The following is a 27,343-nucleotide window of genomic DNA, read 5'->3' as shown; positions in this document are numbered from 1 at the left end:
TCCTGAATATACTCTTGTACGATATGAGCCGTGTGTGGCCGGGCATTATCATGCATCAGCATCGATCCATCACCCATATTTGCTAAATACGGCCCTGCATACTCATTGAGAATCTCTTGAGCATATCTTTGCCCAGTGAGGGTGCCATTTTCTATGGCTACTAGCTCTGTGCGACCTTCTGAAGATATGCCAGCCCATACATATACACTGGCTCCACCGTATTGGACTCTTTCTGAGATGCAGGCTTGAAGGTATCGCTCACCAGGTCGCCTGTAAACACTTCGCCTTCCATCAGAAGTGTAAAGGGAGAATCGAGACTCATCTGCAAACAAAATTCTTGACCATTCTTCTACATCCCACTGCATGTGTTCACGGGCGTATCGCAGTCTCGCTACTCGATGCTGTCTCTCGAGTTTTGGGCCCCTCGCTGGTCTTCGGGGTTTCAAATTTGCTTCAGCAAGTCTTCTTCTCACTGTACTGTCACTAATGTAGTCCCTCCGGGTCTGAAGTAGCTGTTGCTGGACTTCAACTGCATTTTGGTGGCGATTTCTTAACACAGTGGAAATAATATAACGATCTTCTCGGGCACTGGTACACCTGGGTCTGCCATTACAAGGTCTCCTCAGATGGTGTCCAGTCTCTTCGTACCTTCGCTTTACCTTCTGGACCGTTCGTACCGTCACACCCACCATTCTTGCAGTGCGACGCATACTGATGCCTAGTTCCAGAAAAGCCATGATCCTAGCACATTCTTCAACTGAAAGAGGCATGATAAATAAATGTTATGTGCTTTTTAGCATAAATTTTTAAAACAAGATCAATCGATCTTGAAAAAAATATAAAACAGAAAGAAAAATGTGAATGGTTAAATTGTAATTCGGAAACGTCCACTTTGAAAAAGGAATGGTTTTGTTTTTGAAGTTTTTTTTTCAGCCAATTCTTAAAAGAAGGTTACCGACTAATAAAGTTTTTATGTACAAAATTAAATTCTCTTTGGAGTCCTTTTTATTTTAAAAGTATATCTTGTGAACTTAAAACGTTATCCCAATTTTAAAAGTGTGATACTTACTTTTGAAAGCCACTGTAGGATGATTTGAGTGAATGTATCTGAAAGCTAGTGAAGCAAGCTATAAGACTATGCAAAATAACACATATTATAAACAAAATAAGGGTCAGATTCCTGCGGGAATAGTGTGCCGTACTGCACTCTTGGTTTTAGTGTATCTGAAAAATATAGTGCCCCAGGAGGGGCACTGTCGATTTCGGAAGGTTCATTTATAAGAGTTACGAAGGCATTCCTATCTTACGAAGAGACGAAAAATCATTTACGAGTGCCTAATGTTACACCTCATCAAATGATCATTAAATCTAGAGGCTTTTTGAATGGAATAGTACTTAATGAGTGCTTGTGTTAATATTATTTAATTATGAACCGACAACAGAATAACAATTAGCACATTTTTAATAGATATTAAAGAAAATAATCGCCTTTGACGCTAGATGAACACGCGAATAGCACCAAATATCATAATAGATGATATAAATTACGTTCTCGGCGTGTTGCCCGCACTACCGGTAAGACATAGACGAAATGCCGCATTGCAATGATTTCACTTTCACGTGAATCTGTTAATACATTCACATAAAACAAGGCTATGGTGCTAAAGTCACAAATAATTAATGTTATAATGAATATCATGAATGTTAGAAAAAGCATTACTGAATTCAAGATTATCTAGTTAGCAAGGGTTAAAGGCTCCTTTAAAAATAACCGAGAGTATACTAGGACTCATTGAGCACAAAATTAGGAAATATATCTTTAACAAACATGCTTTCTTTCGAGCAGTCTATAAAATGCGTTCAAGGAATTCATTGAGAGAAAAGTTTTGTGAAATAAATATTATAACAGTACACTGCCAGTACACATACGAGAACCTTCTATACGCTTATAAACACACTAGCCAATTTAAGAAGAATAGTGATGTACACAGTGTCAATACTCGAAACAAACATAAATTCGCAATTCCATCTACTAGGCTCCGTAAAATTGCTAAATGTTTTAAAGTGGATTGTGTTATATTTTATAATAAACTAAAATAAATTAATATATTACCTATTAAAAAATTTAAATGTATCGTAAAAAATAAATTAACATCTAAGGCCTATTATAATGTGAAAGATTATTTGAATGATGTGAAAGATTAGTTGGAATTTATGTTCTAAATTTTGTTAATGAATATTGTTATACTCATTTGAATGCTATTGTAACTTTTGTACTTCATCCTGACTTGCACTAAATAACTTATAAAGTTTTACAGTGAATAAAGATTTTTTGACTTTGACTTTGACTATATTTGCAGTGGTTCTATTCTCGTAATTTCAGCAAATCTAAAGTATTTCTAGTATTATCTATGCTCTATTATGATGTTTTAAGTTACCAACTCAAACAAACCATTTTACAAAATAATCATCTCAAATCATTTGACTCAACACAATCGTATCTGAACCATCAATTGTGTTACAAGAATACGAAAGATAACTTTTTGACATAAGGTCGCTTCAATCGTATTCTTGTTTTGTAACGAGAATAGTCTTACGGTGTATAGTAGGAAGAAAAACTGCTAAATTATATTACTTATTGTTCACTGATGTGAAATCTTTGCACTAATATTTTAGGTACAGTTCACACGCATTGAACGGAATACAAAGAGTAGGTTGACCTTGCCGAAGAGTTGCTAAAATTATTTAAACGGTACGCTTTTGTCTTTGAGATATCGCGTCAATAACCGTTCTTTTCTTTTTTATGGAAAAAGAGGATGAACAAGCGCACGGATCACTTGGTGTTAAGTGATCACCGCTGCCCATATTCTCCTGCAACACCAGAATCATAGGAGTGTTGCCGGCGTTTTACTAAGATGTACGCGCTTTTTTAAAGGTACCCATGTCGTATCGTCCCGGAAATACCGCAAAAGGAAGCTTATTCCACAGTTTTGTAGTACCCGCCACACATCCAGATGGTAAGGATATCCTGATTTGTGGCGTGTCGGGCGAAGGTGGAATTCGGCGGCAGGAATCAGGTTGAACAGCTCTTCGGATCACTCCCCGTGATAAATGCGGTAGAGGACACACAATGAAGCGACATCTCTACGCAACGCCAAGTGATCTCAGATTAAATTTAATTATAGATAATGCCTGAACAGTGGCTGGGATTTTATTATAAAATTTACCCTTAAAGCTATTATGTATCTTATGAAGCCTACTTGAATTTATTATAATGGCTATATACAGCTAAAACTAGCTGTCATGCATCTTGACGGTCAGAGCGAACGCACTCCAACGTGGCATCTACACATGTCTGTCAACGCGAGTTGAAAATCATCGGTTGGAACGAAACTATCCCGCGCACGAAACTCTTCCAAGATCCTATGAACCACGCGAGAATCCCTATAGCTGGTGAAGAGTCATTGAGTGTCCGCAGCAATGCAAGGTACCTACGTACCAAAGAGGATGTAAATACTACGTAATAAGAGAGGGGACTGCCTAAGTAAACATTGAAATTTACTTTATTATGAAACGTGACATGAGTTTCAAATAGTAGTAATTACAGTACGGCGATTGGCCACGAAGTATAATCCGGTTAAATTTGAAAGCGAACAGTTGCTTAAAACGTAGTGCATTTCGGCTATCTCTGTTTTTTACAATCTGTCATCTGTCAATATATAAATGACTGCACGTTCCAAACAATCGAGTGAATCGCTTTTTATACGCTTCATATTAGCTTCACCTGTATGTTTGTATGTTTGTAACCGACTTCTTTGATAGCGATTTTGACCCACTTTAAACGGCTAGATTTCGTTCAAACTTTGTAGATTTTTCGAGGACCGATGACATTACACTTATTTGACCAAAACATGAAAAATAAATATTAGTTTTTTCTTAGAGAGTTTCGCTACGCTGGTACGTACGTGCACTGTATTGTTATTACCCTAGTTCAAAGTGCCAACATCGTCATCGTTAGACCCCGCTGGTCTAAATTCCTAATCTGGCACGGGTCACCAAGTTGCGAGTTTGCCACGGTAGATATTATTTACATATTAATTTTGTGTTAAATGCTGTTATTTCACGCACGCGCCCATTTGTAACTTCACCCATCAAGTATATGCCTAGTTTGTCTTCGAGCTAATCAGCGTCTGCCATCACCAATTCCAATAAAATTTGTCGCTTACCTGATGACCAGCCTCCAGCAATGGCTTGACAATGCCCTTCAACAGCTGGAAATGACTTTTGGAAGGCACGTTGTGGATGCATAGGATATTATAGGCTGCTGCAGTGCTGAGTGTCAGGAATAGCAGAAGTAGCTTCTTCATTATCATCTGGCGACAAGAAAATCTCCATGTTAATACGTGGTGTGAAAGACGCTTGACTCATCTCAATATCTCTGGAACCACAAGGCGCAGACTAAAAATTTGGTAGGAATATGTCTGTCGGGTCCGCTAGTTTGGTATAAAAATTTAAAATTATATATGTCTACACTACATACATTCTAAATTTTATTGAAGCAATAATAATTTTCTTTTTTGAAGTTACAATTTCATTAGCCGCCTTGGGCACTTGTTGGCAGGGGTAAATCTAATAAATTCGCGCCACCGAAATTCCTATAACAGTATATCTGTTGCTATACAGCTGCGTATTGTGCAACATTAGTGCTGTTTATATCTTATAAGTGGAATTGAATGGATTTAGTAATCAGTTCAATGTTTTTAAATTAATAAGTTTTAAATTTTTGAATAAAATAAAATAAAATAAAATAAATAAAAATAAAATTGAATTAAATAATTTAATTGTTTTTAAGCATTATGAAATAGGTATCAAATTGTAATACTAAAAGTATTCATATCTTTCGCAGTCTCTACAACTGACATTTTTGAAGTTATACTTCATTAGGCGCGTTATGTAAAAATGATGAGAGTGAAATTTTTAGAAACGCGCGCATCACTGTCACAAAAGTATCAGGTTCAAGTTGGTTCCTAAAATTTTCTGACGTTTGCGTCATTCGTTATTTTTTTTTGTTTCTTCGTCCATTATTAGGGCAGGCAAAGGGTTCAAGCCCGTACAGCCGTATTCGTTATTTAATAATTAATTGTCAAAGCCATCTATGCAAGATTTTTACAAAATTGTTCATTCTAAAAATGTAGAATAGCACGAGGAATAAATCATTTTAATGATTTTTGCTTCGTTAGGCCAATGAAGTATAACTTCTTGCGTGAATACATAAGTACACACACACTTTTTTTATTGTATTTTAGTATAAATTTGTAGCGGAGTCAGTAATCAGGTCAAACAGCTATTGGTTACTGTCCGCATAAATGCAGCTGGGGTTTATTGACCGTTCATTGACGTTGAGATTATTATTATTAAGATAGTGTGGCTTATATGTACTTCAGATAATATTGTCAGTGATATTATGTATTTAAAATGGCCGTAGATATAATATTGAGAACATTATACTCAATAACAGTTGGATTTTGGTAGAGGAAGTTTGGTTCACCAGTGGGAGGACTCCTTTGCACGGGATGCCTGCTAGATTATGGGTCGGCGCCTATTTCTGCCGTGAAGCAGTAATGTATAAGCATTACTGTCTTTCGGTCTGAAGGGCGCCGTAGTGAAATTACTGGGCAAATGAGACTTAACAGCTTATGTCTCAAGGTGACGAGCGCAGTTGAAGCCGCTCATAATTTTTGGGTTTCTTCAAGAATCCTGAGCGGCACTGCATTGTAATGAGCAGGGCTTATCAATTACCATCAGCTGAACGTCCTGCTCGTCTCGTCCCTTATTTTCATAAAAAAAGTTGGGATAGATATAGATGTAGATTTATAGATAGGTATATTTACAGATGACCTACATAGCCCAGTGGTTAGCAACCCTACCTACTAAGCTAGAGGTCCCGGGTTCGAATCCCGGTAGGTGCAAACATTTATATGATGAATATGGATGTTTGTTTCCGAGTCGTGGATATATATATGTTTAAATTAGGACATAGTAAATATCTATATTTTAATTGCTTGCAACCCATATATGCTATACTATGCCTAATTTGGGGCAAGATAATTCGTGTAAAAGTATTTCAATATTATATTATTACTAGCTGACCCAGCAAACGTTGTATTGCCGATATTAAAATCGCGATACAAAAGTAACTGTTGATCGTAGATGGGTGAAAAAAAGTTGTATGTATTTTTTAATGCTGACTCATAATCAAACAAATTTGAAAAAAATGTCAAGTAATTAAACATAAAATTTGGCGTGAACCACCCTTAACATTTAGGGGGATGAAAAATAGATGTTATCCGATTCTCAGACCTACCCAGTATCCACTCAAAATTTCATGAGAACCGGTCAAGCCGTTTCGGAGGAGTTCAATGTTTAACACCATGACACGAGAATTTTATATATTAGATGATTTTAAAACATATTTGTAATAATAAATATATTAAAGCTAATGAATATAGAAGAAATAAAATAAGAATATAGAAGATAATGATGTATGGTTCTTCTCTGGTTCTAAAACTACCTAAAATTATATATATTGTACTAGCTGACCCGACAGACTTTGTTCTGTAGATAATTAAAAAAAAAACTGTGTTTTATGAATTTGCCAATAATATTTCAACATCAAGAATTATTTCGTGAAAAATGCTCCCTGTTGTTATAATGAAATTGTTTCACAGCGAAACTGTCAAACCGTGCGTCACTAAATTCTCTCATAGAAAATATGTCCATACAAAACAAATATTGAAAATAAAAATAATTATGGGTTCCAAATCGAAATAAAAACTATCTCGCAAGTTGGACCAAACTGCACTCCATGAAGTAAACCCCATTTAAATCGGTTCATTCGTTTAGGAGTCCATCGTGGACAAACTACGTGTCACGTAATTTATATATATTAAGATTTTAAAACATATCTGTAATAATAAATATATTAAAGCTACTTTGACGAAGAAGGCTTACTGTATTATAGTAGATTATATAGGAGATAATGATGCATGGTTCTTCTCTGGTTCTAAAAATACCTAAAATTGTATGTATTGTATTAAAAAATAGGCTGGAAGTTTCTTATGAGTTCTTCTCGCCTTGTCAAACGAACTCCTCTTTACGAACTGATCTAGCTTCATGATGTTGACCAAGATTTCTATTCTATCGAGAGGCAACATTAAAAAATGCATATTTCTTTAGATTTATCTATTAGCTTATAGTAGAATAATTTAAACTATAATCTAACCAATGTATAAAAAATAAAATAGCAATTTATAATAAGGTGTAAGACAGGCCCAATCGATAAACGTAGGGCGTTTATAAAAAAGTGAGCATGCATATGTTACCAGTATCTTTTTAAATCTAATTTTATTTTCGATATTGTCGCCTTTTAGCATCACAACAAACTTGGAAAAGATTTTTTTTAGCTTAAAATTTATTTGAGATTAAAATCATCCAAATATCAATATAAAAGACGGACTAGAATTATCTAACGACTGGGATTCAATTATCTCCAAATCAAAACCGAAAACTACACACACTAAAAAGAAGAAGACACTGTCAGTAAATTTTGCCGAATACCATCTGTCTACAGCAAATACCACCTTCGAGGCAATAAATGGCGCTAAACTTCACAATGACAACTATGACAAATATTATCTCGACTCCTGTCAATCGCAGTCAGCCTGGAAACGTGATTCCGGCAAAGGTCACGAAACGTCAAAACACAGGTATACGAATCAATGGTAATATAATATAAAAATAAAATCGCTTACAACTTGTGCCGCAACCCAAGAAACCACTTATAACTAGTTATAAGTTGCTACTTTGTATATTGCTAATAAGCTCGTTTACTTATCTGTTAACCGTCATTTTGTTATGGTGACAACTCTGTCTCCTTGTTCCAAGATTAAATCAAATCAAATCAAAATCAGTTTATTCACGTAGGTCACGAAAATGACACTTATGAATGTCAAAAAAAAAAAATTTTCTTATTGAATCTAACGCTACTTCGTAAAAGGTTGAGCTAATGAAAAGAAGTAGCAAGAAACTCATTGCCAATCTTTTATATCAAGATTTACCTTAAGTACATCGATTTACAAATCATTTCAAATTACAATATAATATGTAAAATGTAAAATGATGCAACAGACACACTCAAACGTCAAATAGTCAATGTCTTACACGAGTAAGTCAAAAAATTAAATGTAAATTAATACAAAAGTTAATGAGTACAGTAGCTGCATCATCCACATACACCATAAATAAATAAAGGTATTCTGTGAGCATTTTATAAGCGATTATAAATAAATAAAAATGTATCTATCCATACATATATATATATATGAAATTAAAATCGCTTACAACTTGTATCACATCCCAAGAAACCACTTATAACTAGATAAAAGTTGCTACCCTGTATTTTGCTAATAAGCTCGTTTACTCATATCTGTTCACCGTCATTTTGTTATGGTGACATAACTCTGTCTCCTTGTATCAAGATTATTCAAGTGAACTTTTTTAGCCACGTTGGGTACTTTTTGGTAGGGGAAAATCTTATGGGTTCGCCTCACCGACATGCTCAAAAAAGAAAATAAATATACATATTTAGAGTTAGACACATTTTGGATGGGTGAAGTCTCGTACGCTCGCCTCACCGAAATGCTAATAGCAGTATATCTGTAGCTCTACAGCTGACGTATTGTGCAACATTAGTGCTGTGTATATCTTATTAGTGAAATTGAATGGATTTAGTGAAAAGTTCAATTTGTATATACTGTTTTTATTGAAATAGTGTTTTTATTTGAATAATATATTTTTGAAAATAAGTTTTAATAATAAATTGAATTTAATAATTTATGTTTTCATTTCTATCTGCAGTCAAATTAGTGGCATACATTTTTCTCTTTTTCTCCTCGCTTTTTAATCTTGGATCAAAATAATTACAAATAACATCAAAATCGTCATTATCTGTGTCTTTGTGTTTAGCCTTTGTTGAAATATTTGTTATTGTAAGTGCTAGAGTACTTCTAAAAGTGTTTTTAACGGCTTAATCATATAGAGACAAACAGACGCCTACTAGCTGACCCGACAGATGTTGTTCTGCGCATAATAAATAAAATACTGTTGTTTATGAATTTGTCAATAATATTTCATAACATCGAGAATTATTTTGTAAAATATGCTCCCTGTCAATAACGTTCCATATTGTGTATAGAACGTTTTTCGCTTGCTCCCTGTTGTTATAATGAAATTGTTTCACAGCGAAACTGTCAAACCGTGCGTCACTAAATTCTCTCATAGAAAATGTGTCCATACAAAACAAATCGAAATAAAAACTATCTTATCTCTCAAGTTGGACTAAACTGCACTCGATGAAGTAATCCCCATTTAAATCCGTTCATTAGTTTAGGAGTCCATCGCGGACAAATGTGTCACGTAATTTATATATTAAGAAGATTATTATATTATTAGTTTCGATTGTTTAATTTTTAAATTCAACTCTGAGTTTTGAGTTTTGAACTCACGATTTCTAGTCGAAACTAGTAAAACAATTTATAGATTATTATTATTAGCGTTATCATTTCATTGAGCTGGTACCCTCCTGGGGTCCAACTGTCATATTCTGGTGGTGGGATTGCCTCAGGTCCTCGACACTAACCTATACGAAACATAGTGGCACTAGGCCGCTTCACACGCCGGTATTTTGTACGAGTGTGGTAATTAGCCCGGACGAGTCTGGCCCGATTGTGCTGACGTCATAAGACGGCAGCGTGAGTCTCCCACGTCTAAAAAGCCCTTAGTCGCCTCTTACGACACTCATAGGCCTGGTACTCCCCGATTCTTTTTACGCCCCGGGAAAGCACAGGGCAAAATGATAATAATGTTAACGACATGGAAAGTAAGCTGGTGAATTCCTGACGAGAGCGTTATTAACGAACGCTTGCGTTACGCGAACGGTGATTTCTTGATTATTTCGTAATATCATATCGTTCTTGAACAATTTTGTTAATTAATATTTTGTTTTACTTGAGTCGTGTGGTCTTTTACACTCGATTTTTAAAAAGAATATTTAGTACCTTCAATATTTATTGTACTTTTAATATAATACATTTTTCTTATTACTTTTTATTAATTAAATAGATACAACACCTTCACACACGTACACCTTCCTTGAAGGCCGGCAACGTGATTCCTCTGGTGTTGCAAGAGAATGTGCGCGGCGGTGATCACTTAACACCAGGCGACCCGTACGCTCATTTGTCCTCCTATTCCATAAAAAAAAAAGATACAAATAAAAAAAAATCGTAGTTTAATTGGAAATTTTACTTTAGCATGGTTATAGAATATAATAGAAAAGGAATTGCACAAACGGAATCAACACTTAATAATCTACGAGGCATAATATCTGTAATTACTTTATCAGTTTTATCATGTTTACTTTGTGATAGACAAGAACTCTAATAAGGTAATAGAAATGTTATAGGTAAGTGCTAATTACTTGCAGTACTGTTGTAGCCTTTATATACTAACAAACAATAAATGGCTTCATACGCTTGCGACGCTCCGGATATTCAATTGAATAATAATAATAATATTGACACACTTTTTACACAAATTATCTTGCCCCAAGTTAAGCATATTATAGCCTGTGTTATGGGTTACAAGACAATGATATATTTAATACAATATACTTACTTAAACATACATATATTCATATAAACATACATAAATACATTTAAACATCCATGACTCGGAAACAAACATCCATATTCATCATATAAATGCTTGCACCTACCGGGATTCGAACCCGGGACCTCTAGCTTAGTAGGTAGGATCGCTAACCACTCGGCTATACAGGTTGTCATTTAATGAACTGACTTATGCAGATATGCTGTCCAAAAGGTATAATCTAATTTACAAAATTCTCGTGTCCCGGTGTTTGTTACCAAAGTCCTCCGAAACGGCTGAACTGATTTAGTATGATTGTGTGCGTATCGAGTAGGTCTGAGAATCGGCCAACATCTATTTTTTATACCCCTGAATGATAAGGGTGACCCCTGAATATTTACTCCCTTATACATAATGGTCCACTAACTTAAAATAGCCGCTAAGGAGTGTTTTTTCTCATTCTGACTTAGATCAATAGAAGAAGACAGAATGAGAATTAGCAATGCTTTAAGTTAGCAGACTATTATGAATAAGGGGGTTAATTTTTTGACAATAATTTTATTTTCATTTTATTATGATTCAGCATTGAAAAGTGCATACAACTTCAGATTTTCGCCCTTCTACGATCTACAACTATTTTTGTATCGCGATTATTATATTATTCTGTTCCATCCAAAAATCCGCTATAGGGTTGCAAGATAGCAATATTTGGTAGTTCTTAAAATCGGTTGCATCTATTTTTATACCCCAAATTGGTTTTTTAATTACTTTATATGGCAATAAAACGTTTGCTGGGTCAGCTAGTATTTTATAAGTTTTTATAAGTGTTGCCCCGGCAAACTTTGGTTTGGCTTATAAATGAAGTAAGTTCCCGCGCCCGCTCATTGCATCAATTGTCATATGTAATGAAGATTAGATTATCTATACGTCTAGATAGACTATGACAGCTGTGAAAATGTCAAAAAAAAACTTTAGAAATAACCTCTATTTTGAGCAATTCACGCACACTAACACAAAGTGTCATATAAATCGCGAGTGTAAGACGCAGTTTGTCACGCGCACTAAACTAATATTCCTGGCCTGTTTTTATCGGTGGTCTAACAGCAAGAGACGCTATCTAGGCGTATAAACTATCTGAGGTTCTAGATACGAGTAGAGAGCCAACTATAGGAATGGCATTTTTTTTAAATTTGTTTGTTCAAGATAGCCTAGCCTTCTATGTTTTTATTAAACTTAGGCTAAGATTTATCCAGTGTACTTAAACTTTGCTTAGACTTTACTTACGGAAAACTTAGCTAAGTTTAAACTTAGCATAATCTTTTATTTCTTTTTTATAGTAATTTGACAGCTGAAAGTAAGTTCTAAGCTTAAGGCGAAGAGTAAGCAGAAAACATGCAAACATTGTGTTTTTAGACAAGTTCTGTGGTGAAAGTATAGCATTTCGAGCTATGGACACTACTTAATCCTGTTACACATATCCTTAAGTCTTATTTGTAGGTTGCTAATGCTTGCTGTTGGTTATAGTTAAAACTGCCGAGCCTTTTTAAACTACCACTTTTCTTTAAAGTTAAACAAGTTATTTGGCATGCCGTGACGCATTTTTATGGTACTTCTCTCAGAAAAGTTATTCTTATAGCCTGTACTTTTTTGTGTAGGTTCATTTATTCAGTAAGCATATAAACTGTTTTCCACCCAAGAATTTTAAAAATATTGGCTTTGTTACATAGATGGCGGGCCGGCAACCGTGAACTCATATCGCTCAAGGTCGCTGGCATTTAGTGTCGCCTTAAGCTATAACAGCCAAGTAAGCATTTTATCATAACCAGCAATGTTTTACATAAGTCTTTTTTTATGACAATAAGGGACGCGATGAGCAGGATGTTCAGGTGATAGTAATTGATACGCCCTGCCCATTACAATGCAGTGCCGCTCAGGATTCTTGAAAGACCCAAATTCTGAGCGGCAATAGTGCAAATATAGAGTTGCGCTCGTCTCCTTGAGACATAAGATGTTAAGTCTCATTTACCCAGTTCAGTTGCTTCAGTCCGGAACACAGTAATGTTTACACATTACTGTTTCACGGCAGAAATAAGCGCAGTTGTGGTATCCATAATCTAGCCGATAAGATGTGCAGAGGAGCCTCCCACTGGTGGCCAATTGTGATGACGCGGACGCAAGAAATTTTTGATCTCCTTTTTGTTCGGCTTATAGTCTGAGCTTTTCCTAAGTCGTTGTTATGGTGAACTTAAGCTTAGCTCGCACTCAAAGCGATGTTTTTATATACGGACTTCGACTAAACTCGCTAGATTATGGGTACCACAACGGCGCCTGTTTTTGCCGCGAAGCAGGAATGTGTAAGCATTATTGTGTTTCGGTCTGAAGGGCGCCGTATCTAGTGAAATTACTGAGCAAATGAGACTTAACATCTTATGTCTCATAGTGACGAACGCGATTGTAGTGCTGCTCAGAATTTGAGTTTTTCAAGAATCCTGAGCGGCACTGCATAATTGGCAGGGCGTATCAATTACCATCAGCTGAACGTCCTGCTCGTCTCGTCCCTTATTGTCATAAAAAAAGTCTTAGCAAGATCTAAGTTCGCTCTCGACTTAAGATGTTAAGTCTTGTCAGGCCAGTTTATTTTACTAGATTCGGCGACCTTCAATCCAAAATATACTCGTAATGATGCTTTGCGGCCAGTGTGCGACAGCAAAATCTCCCACTATAGGTATACTATTCCTTTTTTTATGGAAGAGGAGGACAAAACAAAACTGATGTAGCTTCATATTTATATATTATATTGATGTAGATTTACCAGTGGGAGGCTCCTTTACACAGGATGCCGGCTAGATTATGGGTACCACAACGACGCCTATTTCTGCCGTGAAGCAGTAATGTGTAAGCATTACTGTGTTTTGGTCTGAAGGGCGCCGTAGCCAGTGAAATTACTGGGCAAATGAGACTTAACATCTTGTCTCAAGGTGACGAGCGCAGTTGTATTGCCGCTCAGAATTTTTGGGGGTTTCTAGAATCCTGAGCGGCACTGCATTGTAATGGGCAGGGCGTATCAATTACCATCAGCTGAACGTTCTGCTCGTCTTGTCCCTTATTTTCATTAAAAAAAAAAGTTTCATGACTTTACCAAGTGTTGTTGCAATATGTTATGTTATTGTCACTCCCTATTGTAAATAAATATACTTCTATCTCTCTTTTTTTCTATATTTATATTATTATTATTTAATTAACTTTTACTTTCCTACTTACTTATTCATATTTTTTTTTCTGACCGTACCGTACGGCACCCAGTGACGTCACAACGCTAGTTGCTAGCTGTACAGTTAATTTTTATTTGTTTTTTTTTTGCTTAGATACTAGATAATTTATACTTCTATATAGTGTCTCTTGCTGTTAGACAACCGATAAAAACAGGCCAGGAATATTAGTTTAGTGTGCGTGACAAGCTACGTCTTACACTCGCGATTTGTAATGACACTTCGTGTTATGTGTATTGCTAAAAATAGAGGTTAGTTCAAAATTATTTTTTTTTCGCCGTCTTCACAGCTATCATTGTCTATCTAGAATCTAGATGTAAAAATAATCTAAGCTTAGATAAATTAAATTCTTTAATCTTTCAATCATCATTTAACCAAAATTTAATGTTTTAAGATATTAATATTCAATATTTTAAAATATAACATGAGTACAAGAAGGGACCAAACTCTTATTAAGTAAAATGAATAGTTATCTAATCATAAAAAAAATAATATAAGAAAATTTCTGGGAATTATGAAAAAAATAGTATAAAAGATACTTAGGAATCTTCTGGGAATTATGAAAAAAAAAATGTATTAAAAATACTTAGGAATCTTCTGGGAATTATAAAAAAAAAGACATTCAAAAACGTCCCTAAAGCAATAATTAACAAAGTAAGAACTTATTAAAAACGTAAAATTTCATCAATGCTAATACTCACATTCATTGTATACAATAAACACAGTTAAACTTTTTAAATTAAACCTCTTTGATCAAACAGAAAAACTGGCAACTTTGAAAGAACACAATTCACAAAACTGTCAAAATCACATTCGGATTTTAAATTTAGAATGCGAATTATCGCACGAAGCAGATAACACATGCATGCGAGTCCATCTATACAACGGTAATATGGTAGAAACTAGTTACTAGAAACTTAAGATGCGTTATTTATTAACTTTGTCGACGATTATTAGCTTCGCCACTCCGACTATAGGGCTGTCAACTGCACCTTTTAACCGACTTCAAAGGAGGATAGTTTCAATTTGTCTGTATGTACTTATTCTTTTTTAATGGAACAGGACAAATGAGGTCACTTGATGTTAAGCGATACATTCTTGCAATACCAGAGGAGTCATAGGATCGTTGCCGGCCTTTTAGACTCTTTTACAATAAGCGTAACTAAAATTAGATTGTATAAAAATACGCAATTATTTTAATACTATTTAGTACATATTATATCTATTGTTTTGGAATAGTGTTTATGAAGTCGGTTGTTCTTTTGTTAGATTTTGTTTTTATTTTTAGTGAATCTGAACTACACTCACTAATAATTTGTCTAAATATGTGTAGATCTACAAAATTTTTGAACGTAAGCGCATTGCAATTTGATTTCAGACAGTTAGAAATTCTGCCACAGTTCGCACCCTTACTGTAAGTTGTTAAGGAGTCCAATTGATCATCATTTTTCTACGACAATTACTTGAACATAACGACGTTACGGTAGGTGACTCAAATATCCGGATAGCATAAAAAGGATTCACCCGAGTATTGTTAATTAACTCCTAGAATTGAAGATTTCTGTTACTTTGCGATGGATCCCTTAATCAGAACCTAACCATACTACCTTTGAAGCATATACTTTCCAATAAAAAAGAATGATCGAAATTGGTTAGCGCGATATTGAGTTCTCCGTCCATGAGTCGCGCAAATACTTATAGCAAATTTAAGACATTTATGGTTTTCTTATGGATGCTTTGTCAAATAGGACCACACGGAAAGAACCAGCTTTCAAATAAAAAAAGAATTATCAAAATCGGTTCACCCAGTCGAAAGTTCTGAGGTAACAAACATAAAAAAAGACCATACCGACGAATTTGAAGTCGGTTATTAATCGAAAGAAAAGTTATATATTTTATGATTTTATTATTTATAAAAATATAATGTCTGTAATAAATATAATTCATTATATTTGATACATATATAAAAAAATATAATGAAGTCTTGAGCGTCTTTCATACAGTGTGGTTTCAGCTATTGGCAAAGAGGATGTAAATATTACGTAATAAGAGACGGGACTGTCTAAGTAAAAATTAAAAAAAAATATATAAAAATATTTGAATTTGATGTGATATCACTTAATGGAAATCAAAAATTACCACCCATTCCAAAACTCATGCCTCAGGTTAGTTGTTTAGTATGAAACCTGCAGTGATTTGACATAATTTTGAAATAAGCGATAGTAATTAGTATGGCGAGTGACGACGAAGTATAATCCGGCTAAGTTTGAAAGCGAACAGTGGCTTAAGGTGACACTAAATGCCAGCGACCTTGAGCGATATGAGTTCACGGCTGCCGGCCCGCCATCTATGTAACAAAGCCAATATTTTACAAAATTCTTCGGTGGAAAACAGTTTATATCCTTACAATCCTCGTTATTCACTAATAATCTGAATAAAAGAACCTACACAAAAAAGAACAAGCTATAAGAATAACTTTTATGAGAGAAGTACCAAAAAAATGCGTCACGCCATGCCAAAAAACTTGTTTAACTTCAAAGAAAAGTGGTAGTTCAAAAAGGCTCGGCAGTGTTAACTATAACCAACAGGAAGCATTAGCAACCTACAAATAAGACTTAAGGATATGTGTAACAGGATTAAGTAGTGTTCATAGCTCGAAATGCTATACTTTCACCACAAAACTTGTCTAAAAACACCATGTTTGCGTGTTTTCTGCTTACTCTTCGCCTTAAAACGTAGTGTATTCTATTCTTTCTAATGGCTTCTTTGGAAGGGGCACCACAACTCGCCAATGTCACGTTTCAGTAGACCAACAAGCTTAGAGTGTGTCATTTGATCGGTGTAAACGAATTTACAAGTGATTATAGTAATGACCGGTGCCCAGAATCAAAACAGATTTATTTTCTTATTATACCTGATACAAATATACATGCTGTTAGATTATAATGGAAAAACACTGATAATATTACTTATATAAAACATTTATTGTGTTAGTTATAATTTAATATTATTTTGTTTAATATATTTACATAAAGTATTTACAAAAGGAATGAAAACGAAGGTGAGCAGGCATTTCATGGAGGTGGGGCGTGGGGTTTCAGGAGGTATAAAATTGTACAAGGAAGACTTCATTAAACGGCAATTAAAGAACAAATGGCCTACGTTTCCCTCATCAAGTCCACAGTCACATAGAGAATGGTCTCTAATTCTTAGTTTGGTCATCTGTCAATATGTCAATGACTGCACGTTTCATACAATCGAGTGAATCGTTTTTTTTTTCTTAGAGTTTAGCTAGGCTAGCTAGTGGTTTAACCTTTCCGCATCGGACGTGCCCGCGGGCACTGGTAATTCGAAAAACATGAGAGAGGCAGTGCCCCAAGGCACTCTTTTACCTCACCCAGTTTTCACCCTTATTAGGTGTACAAGATGGTTTATTTGCCTACGCAATTATGAACGAGTGAAGTCCGATACACATTTCGATACGTTACGATTCAAGGCCACCAATATTCGACGTCATAGCTTTACGGACATAGCATTTTTGTGTTCACTTGTTCCCGGGCGGCGCAGCGAGCGGTCGTTATCAAGACTTTGCACGAAGATTGTTCTTTGTGGAGATTTTGGCTTTATTTTATAATGAACATATAATGTTCATTACAAAAACATAAAAGGAAATAAATAAAACAAGTAATTAACATTGAAAATCAACATTTATTTTAAAATATACCTATTTTTACAGTTATTGTCGAATGAAAAGTCTGTGTGAAAAGAAATAAAAACACAATATGAATAATTTATACATGGTGCTATAGCTTGTTTCAATAGCTTTCAGTAACAGTCACTCAAATCACCGTAGTTATGAGCATTTTATTACTACACGTAAAATAATACGCACGGTGAAAACGCTGCGCGAGCGCCGACCGCTTGCCGATCTAAGGTGTTCAACATACTAAGGGGCTAATGCCAAATGTGGCTGACTGTTTACGAACTGTCAATCAGATTCGCTTTCCTTATCTTTTGTATTTCCGTTAGAGATATTTTTCTCCCTTGCACGTTACTTCGTCTGGATACCTGCTCTAGGATATTGTTAGTCTATGGGGCAGAACAAATTACAAAAACCATAGAATCGTCTCACTGAGTCGTAAATGTATATTTATCACAAAATTTCACAAACAATGTTATTATAGACAAATCCTTCACATTTATATTGGTAGTACAAATAATCCAAGCAAGATAAATTCACCATAATTATCTTATGAACACAATAATTGTGAAAGGTGATTCAATATAATATTTACATTTTGCGTATAATCACTCAATATTGGATAATCCAAGCAATATTACTCACGCCTTGTTCCCGTCGGGGTAGGCAGAGACAATAGAATGCCATTTGCTTCTATCCTTACAGACCTCACGCGCTTCCTCTACATTCATTACTCTTTTCATACTTGCTCGCCGGTTGCGGGTGCTTCGGACCTCTCCTTTTCTCAAAACGTCCCCAATTTGGTAGACGAATGTTCTACGAGGTCTACCGCGACCGACTTGCCCACACACACTTGCCTTATATATTTGATGCGTCATTCTTTCTTCACTCATTCGCTCCACGTGTCCAATATTATTTTTATTAAATAAAAATAACTGTAAAAGAAAAAAACTTATATTATTATTTATAGATTGGTTGAATGTAAGCTAATAAAATTAATGTATGCGTTGGAAGACCACGACATAGTTAACATACTTTATTTTATCCTTAAAAAAGTCGGAAATATTTAGATATATGTTTATAGGTATATATATAGGTTTGGATTTACGAAAGGTCGCTCAACAACTGATGCTGGTGTTGAGCTTATTCATCATATCTATGATGCCTGGGAGGATTAAATGGATGCGCTCGGTGTTTTTTGTGATCTATCTAAGGCATTCGATTGCGTCCAACACGAGACTCTTATCAGTAAATTACAACACTATGGCATCAGGGACAATGCGCTGACACTTATTAGTTCTTATTTAGAAAATAGAATTCAGACTGTTGATATAAATGGAAAGCACGCCCCTGGATCAACCATAAAAATGGGTGTCCCACAGGGTTCAATTCTTGGTCCATTTCTATTCTTGATCTATATAAATGATTTGCCATATGTTGTTAAGGATAATCATGAAATCTATTCGCTGATGACACATCCCTTTTATTTAAGATTAAAAGACGTTAATCAGTCTTGGATGATGTAAACAATGCTTTGTCCAAAATTGTTCATTGGTTCAATGCTAATAATTTGCTTTTGAATAGTAAGAAAACTAAATGTATTAAATTCATAACCCCAAATGTCAGTCAGGTGAATTCAAATGTACTTGTGAACGGGGAGTACTTGGAACTTGTAGACATCACAGTTTTTTTGGGTATTACTTTAGACGCAAAACTCCAATGGCGTCCACATATAGCTGGTTTGGCGAATAGACTTAGTTCTGCAGCATTTGCTGTAAGGAAAATTCGCCAGCTCACAAACGAAGACACGGCACGTGTCGTATATTTTAGTTATTTCCATACTGTTATGTCTTACGGTATATTACTGTGGGGACACGTTAGTGATATTAAAACGATTTTTGTGCTGCAGAAAAGAGCTGTTCGAGCAATCTACAATCTGTCCAGTAGACATTCTTTGAGAGATAAATTTAAGGAGATCAACATATTAACAGTACCATGTCAATACATATTTGAAAACCTAATATTTGTGCACAAAAATATAGATCGTTTTAAAAAAAACAGTGACATTCATAACTGCAACACTAGAAATAAACATAATCTTGCTCTGATTCACACAAGGCTAACGAAAATAGACAAATCATTCAGAGGACAATGTATCTGTTTTTATAATAAAATCCCTGAAAAAATTTGCAAACTACAATTAAAAAAGTTTAAAATATTTGTGAAACAGAAACTTTTAAAAAAAGCTTATTATACAATTAAAGATTATATAACAGATAAAAGTGCATGGGATTAAAGCAATGTAAATAATATTATAATAATTTAGCAGTAGGACTGTATTATTCTATTATTTGTATATTTTCTTGACTTCAAAAAGTGATGCGGTTATCCTATTTTGAGAAATAAACTATTTGAATTTGATAGGTAGGTAGGTAAAAAGGCATAAAAGGCATTTATTTTCCCAAAATTGAATCCTTTAGAATTCTTTTTGATGTCATTTCTAATAACTACTAAATACTACTACCGCTTCTGAAACAAATGGCGCTCTGAGGAAGAAGAAGCGACGCAAGAAACTCTCCCAGCATTCTTTTTTTGCGCTCTTTTCAATAAAAATATACAATATTGTACAGTCATTTCTATCGCTATAAAATAATCACAATCTAGTCCCAGGCTATCCGATCATTTAGATATTCAGCAGTGGAGTAATAGGATTTACGACAGAGCCATTTTGTTATAAAACATTAAAATTTATTTATAAATAATGCCTGAACAGTGGCTGGGACTTTATTATAGAAGTATTTACCCTTAAAGCTATTATGTATCTTATGAAGCCTACTAGAATTAGTTACAAGCAATCCGTTATTTCTAGTGTTATAATAATGAAAATCACTATATACGAGTTATACGGTACACACGAGCTTTAACAGAACCATGACAAGACGCGAGCGAAACTCAAACATTAAACCTAGTATGTTAGGTACAATATAATGAATGGTAATTTTATAATAATAATATTTCTGTTCACTTGTGCAGCGTGAGTCCCTACATGATAGCCACGCTGACGTGGCCACCGCACGTACTTACTCGATACGCGGGCAATGAGACAAGCCTGGTACCAGGTTGTGTATTCAAAAAAATGTCAAAAGTCAAAATATTTTAGTGACATTAAATCAAAAGACTGAAGACAAATACAATTCAGGTACATACATATTAATTACATAAAAGTTTAAACATATTTTCAAAACAATGCAAACCAGTGAAACAACACAAGGCTGAACCATATAATCAATAAAAAAAAAACTATAATACTATTTAATTCCATATTGTAATATCGTTCACGTAATCTTCAATACTGTAATAGGCCTTCGACATAAGTCTGCGTTCAATAAAAGATTTCAATTTATTTATTGATAATTCAGATACACTTTTTGGTGATTTATTGTAAAATTTAATACCATCGCATGCAAAAGAATTGTTTATTTTACAGAGCCTAGTAGGGGGCACTATAAGCTTGTGGTTATTCGAGGTAAAATACCCAAATACTCTGACTGTCTCATCCATATACGCAATTTGTTAGATCACTGACATTCTAGTTAGATCACTGTCTAGCAAGACACGTGTCTAACGGCCATTCCCAATATTCAGTCTATCTCCGGTTGTGGCCTACTTGGGAAAAAAATTCGTAACTGTCGTTGACTTTACTGTCCCAATAAACTTATCGACGGTAACACATCTTAACCGTACATGCTGTCTGTCAATGGGACAACGTATAGCTTAACAGGGATAGAAGTTTGTATGGAAATTGCAACTGTGAACTGGCGATAAGCATGACTTATCGGGTATATTGGGACAGCTTAAGATTATTGACAGCTAATTACTGACAGTAGAAGGTAGTAATTTATCTCGATCTGGAGATAGTATATTGCGAATGGCCGTAAGCCATGTTAGATATATTTTTATAAATAACATAGTAAGCGTTTACGTAACTTTAACTTGTGAGGCCTTGAAAAGCGAAGATGGGTATCTGATATGTGAGTCTTACATAACATTAATGGTTATATTGATAGTTACCTATTGAGATTGATGAACTTTAAAGTGCAAAGTACGATCTGTGTGTGTTCTTTGCCTATTTTCGATCGATTCTTCAAATCAGTGAAGTACCTACCTGACATCCACAGTTCAGTTTTTTCAGTCCATATTAATAATTATTCACGTCTATTTGTCCAAATATATATTTTCTCTCTTTTTCTTTTATAATATTATGCTATTATTAATATTGTATTTTGATAGTTATTCTTTCTGCTCAACATGCTGTGTACACACCCTCGTGGAGTTACAGCTTATCTTGAATTTAGTTCAGAGATAATCAAACTTATTTCTTTTACCGCCCCCTTTTAAAATCAATTATTTTTCAGCGCCCCCATTATTTTATACACTCCTAGTACAAGTAATCCTAGTTCTATATATCATAAACTAATTAGGGCGTCTCGGCACCTTTTAAATTGGTATCCGTGATTTTTCAAAGAGGTCGTCATACATTCAGATATTGTTTTCATGGATCCGTAAAATCGCACATTATATAATCTTATTCAAAATTTTAATGATAAAGTATCTAAATGACATTACAAATCAAATATCGCTCCCCTCCACGCCACTGCCCCTTCTTTCTGGGCCCTTTAACGCCCCCCTCTAGGTCTCTAATACCCACAAGGGGGCCCACTTTGAGAAAGTCTGAATACCTGATAGTTTTTTTGTGTAAATTATGTATGTATTTGTTGTTTTTTTTTCTTTATCAAAATATACACTCTCATTACCAGTATATTCCAATGCGATAGAGGTACATACATTATTACATTTTACATTTTTATATTTAAATTTTATAACATATTATAAATATAACGCTACTCTCGTGAATTCACCCTGAGTGCAACAAAACAGATTCGTCTGTGAGGCTATATCATTTATAGTACGAAGGGCACGCGTCACCGCTGCCTGGTTTGTTGTAAGTAATTCTGTTGTGTAATCTATTAAATAAATAATGTATCGCATAACAACTACATTAATAGAATTTGTAGAGATTTCAATGAACTGACATGTTCTATAGACATATACATTTGTTTTAAACTAATCTTTAGAAAATTAGCTAGTTTACGTTCCATTGCTATTTGGTAAACTTAAATTTCATCATTAAGTAGATATTTTTTAGTGTGTACCTCTTCGCTTTTTTTACAAATCAAATCATCAAATTTAAATTCAAATATCTTTAAAGAAATTATTTGAGTTTTCTTTAGTATTAATTCCGCCAATATTTGTCTTAACTCTTTACTCAAACACTCACGAGTCTCGTGCCAGATTTTGGCGAGACAACACGTCCTGAGGATGCCTCGTGTAGAGGCGAAACACGTGTCGAATTGTTTACAGACAAATATTGGCGGAATCAATACTAAAAAAAACTCAAATCATTTGTATAATTATGGATTTCCGCAAAGTAACGCCTACTTCAATAAATTTTCTCAAATATCTTTATTCAAAATAGGATATGAAATCACTTATTGAAAGTTAAAAATTACCACCCATTCGGTAATGTATGCTTCGGACCTGAGAAGAACGGGCGAAAGAAACTCAGCGGGATTCTATTTTTTATAAAAATTCTTTACATAAAATACATTTGTTTTGAACATTTTCTGTGATTATGTTGTAAAATATACCTACAAAGCCACACAAAAGACTTACTAACTCGACTTAGCCGTAGTAGAAGGCATTATAAGTTTATGTTTGTTCCTGGTGTTAACATTATGGTTAGGACAGTTCCTAGCAAATTCACTTATGTGCCTATGTACATACATAGCATTATTAAGAATGTATTGAGAGGCAACCGTCAAAATGTTTATTTCCTTAAATGATTCTTTAGGACCTAGGTTATAAATAGCGCGAATAGCCCTCTTCTGCAGCACGAAGATGGTATTGATATCGGCAGCATTGGCAGCTATGGTATTATGCTATGGGGCAACGCTGCCAATATTAATACAATATTTGTGCTGCAGAAGAGGGCTATTCGCGCTATTTATAACCTAGGTCCTAAAGAATCATTGAGAGCAAAATTCAAAGAAATTAACATCTTTACTGTTGCTTCTCAATATATACTTGATAATGTAATGTATGTTCATAGGCACATAAGTGAATTTGCCAGAAACTGTCATAACCATAATGTTAACACCAGGAACAGACAAACTTATGATGTGTAGGCGAGTAGTAGTACTCGGCTAAGTCGAGTTAGTAAGTCTTTTGTGGGGCGATGTATATGCTTTTACAACAAGATCCCAGAAAATGTTCAAAACAAAAGTATTACGTTATTCAAAAGAATTGTTGAGAAACGTTTGTGTTGTAAAGGTTACTGTAACATAAATGACTTTCTTAATTATACCACAGATTGGGAATGGAGTGACCGACCCCAGGCTATTAAATAATAAGTTTAATTGTACAATATTACTTTGTAAACATATTTATTCGATGAAAAAAAAAGCCCGCCCGTTTTTCTCAGGTCTGAGGCATTCATTTTGGAATGGGTGGTAGTTTTTGACTTTCAATAAGTGATGTCACATCCTATTTTGAATAAAAATATTTGAATTTGAATTGCCCCATAACAATAAACCATAGGACATAATACTATGGAAATAACTAAAGTAAACTAGTCGCGCCGTATCTGATGACGTGTAGAGATATACCTACATTTGTTTAAAACTACTCTTTATAAAATTAGTTAGTTTACGTTCTATTTCTTTTTGGTAAACTTAAATTTCCTTATTATTTAACATAGCGGGTTTGTAATCTTAATATATATAAATTACGTGACACGTTGTTTGTCCGCGATGGACTCCTAAACTAATGAACGGATTTAATTGAGGATTACTTCATGGAGTGCAGTTTAGTCCAACTTGAGAGATAGGATAGTTTCTATTTCGATTTGGGACCCATAATTATTTATATTTCCAATATTTGTTTTGCATGGCCATATTTTCTGTGAGAGAATTTATTGACGCACGGTTTGACAGTTCTGCTGTGAAACAATTTCATTACAACAACAGGGAGCATATTTTTACGAAATATTTCTTGATGTTATGAAATATTATTGACAATTCATAAAAAACAGTATTTTATTTATTATGTACAGTACAATGTCTGTCGAGTCAGCTAGTTTAAGTATATAAAAAGCATTTACATAATCACATGAATACTACACGTAAATTTCTAATTCTCCAAGGTGCTATGCGAAATAAATTTTTTCGATCACGATACTTAACGAACACAGCTATCTGTTTTGTTATTGTTGAGCCTAGATTGCTTGTTATAAGTGTACTTGAAATGATAACAGTGCAGAATATAATAATGTTTAATATGACAGCAATATTATTATATTAATTACCTACCTATTTAGATTGTGGGGTACAACTGTCGACGAAAGCAATAATGTTTATGTCGCGTTATATCTATGTTTCAATTGTCTCCGGGCCCCGTAGCCCTTAGTCGGTTGTATTACCTACTAGCTGATCCGACAGACGTTGTTCTGTATATTATAAATAAAATAATGTTTTTATATGAATTAGTCAATAATATATCATAATATCAAAAATTACTTCGTAAAATATGCACCCTGCTGTCGTAATGAAATTGTTTCACAGCAGAACTGTCAAACCGTGCGTCAATAAATTCTCTCATAGAAATTATGTATGGACACATCAAAGGAAAAACAGATTTGTTGTTTTTATTTAATTTAGCAGCATTTTCCTATTTATTCACCTTCTAAACCTTTGGACTTCCACAAATAATTCAAGACCTAAATTTGCCAAATCGGTCCAGCTGTTCTCGAGTTTTAGCGAGACTAACGAACAGCAATTCATTTTTATATATATAGATTATCGATGCAATAAATCGTTATACACATCTCGGACGTATCATTATAAACCTGCGGGCCATCCATGAACTCTTATTGCGATTCAATTGACGACTTAAAATGTACTGCTTTGCTATTTCATACCACGTCGTCATTTGTGGGACATAATTTAGGTTGACGTCAATTCAAGTCGGAAATTGAATCGCAAACTGTTTCAGTTCGTTCATTCATTCGTACGATGAAGTTTCAACCTAAACTGGATAGCTTATGTGTCAAAGTGAGCGATTCAAAAAAGTTGCTACTTCTCAGAGGAATCGTGTTTGTAATTAATTTTAAAAAACAGTGAAAACATACAGAAAAGGAACATTTAATTGATGAAGGATGAGAATACTTTATTGGACTTTTTTTTAAACTAAATACTGACAATAAATACCGAAAATGAAAATACTATGGACGTGGCTGTTAGGCCCCTATGGCCTGTTCGCAAGAACGAATTAAAAAAAATGTACTATGTGCTCCTGTCAAATCAAACATGAATGGAGGTGCGTTCATAACTCGTTTTAATTAGTTTATTTTTACGAAAACACCAACGCAAACCTTTAATTTGTAATTCAAAGAACTATATATACATACTGTTATTATTTAATAAGTACTAAAAAGGGCTTAATGGTTTATGATTTGACGCTATAAAGCGCAATTTTAGTATGTTTGTATGTAGTAATTTCTACGCAAAAAAACCGATAAATTCATATCATTTTAGGTTTTGAAATGCAACGCATATGGTTCGAGTAAGAGAGACTTATACAAAGACTGAACAGCGTCATCTCTTTCTCACATCTCGGACCACAGACAAATTTTCAGACATTCTTCCATAAGCGATTCAAACGCCATTCAGTTATAAGCACTTCATGGTACGAATGTTAGCGATTCAGTTTAGGTACCTAAACTGAACTGCATCGGATTTGAATCGCTAATTAAAAGTTGATGGTAGGCCTTCGAGACAACTCAACAGTGGTGACCCCGACGTGATCTGAACACGCGACCTTCTGAACTCAACAAGATTAAGGTTTGGTCTCCGCTGCCCTCCAACTATATAGCGCAGGCATAGTCGCATAGTGCGGCCACTAATACCACGCCCAAATGGGCGTACTGGAGCCAGTCTCGAACAATGACGTTGACGCGCCACATATTCTGTTAAATTTTGCTTATAATTAAAACTAAAATGTCGGGTTGCGTAGTAAAACTTTGTCAAAATAATACTTCAAGAAATAAGAAAGACACTGGGATCACACGAAGCGTATGTTACATAATTTGAAAGTTGCCATTGAGTGTCAAGATGCCACGCACACAAGCGTCTAATAGTTGCCGTAATAAAAAAGCTATTGTCCTTAGGTAGTGCGGTATCTAGTTGGAGCGCAGCGGAGACCAATCCTTAATGTAAGCCAGGCGCTACCAACGTGATGGAGCTATAAGATATCCCAAATAATAATTACATTTATATAACTGCTATTATTTATTACTTTGTTTGTCTAATATATAAAATTCTCATGTCGCGGTGTTTGTAGTTAATCTCCTTCGAAACGGCTTGACCGATTCTCATGAAATTTTGAGTGCATATTGGGTAGGTCTGAGAATCGGACAACATCTATTTTTCATCCCCCTAAATGGTGGTCCACGCCAATTTTTTTTAATTTGATTAATTATGAGTCAGCATTAAAAAATACATACAACTTAAAATTTTCACCCATCTACGATCAACAGTTACTTTTGTATCGC

General features: G+C 34.6%; 2 protein-coding genes across 2 annotated transcripts in view; both read right to left on the bottom strand.

Annotated features, from left to right (window-relative positions):
- LOC126973320 (UDP-glucosyltransferase 2-like) overlaps positions 1-14,857 on the bottom strand; it is a 41,190-nt gene extending 26,333 nt beyond the window's left edge. The window contains exons 1-2 of the mRNA XM_050820536.1: positions 14,678-14,857; positions 4,227-4,373 (exon numbers count right to left, since the gene is read on the bottom strand). Of these exons, the coding sequence (XP_050676493.1) occupies positions 4,227-4,373; positions 14,678-14,683 (153 nt within the window). The 5' untranslated portion in view covers positions 14,684-14,857. The remainder of the gene's footprint in view (positions 1-4,226; positions 4,374-14,677) is intronic.
- The window catches only part of LOC126973332 (serine hydrolase-like protein), a 275,685-nt gene that overhangs the window by 157,640 nt on the left and 90,702 nt on the right, over positions 1-27,343 (bottom strand). The gene's annotated exons all lie outside the window — the stretch shown is intronic.

The sequence above is a fragment of the Leptidea sinapis genome, chromosome 29 (assembly GCF_905404315.1).
Source record: "Leptidea sinapis chromosome 29, ilLepSina1.1, whole genome shotgun sequence".
In the NCBI taxonomy this organism is placed as follows: domain Eukaryota; kingdom Metazoa; phylum Arthropoda; class Insecta; order Lepidoptera; family Pieridae; genus Leptidea; species Leptidea sinapis.
Note: the sequence above shows the minus strand (reverse complement) of the source record. Positions and strands in the feature narration are given on the sequence as shown.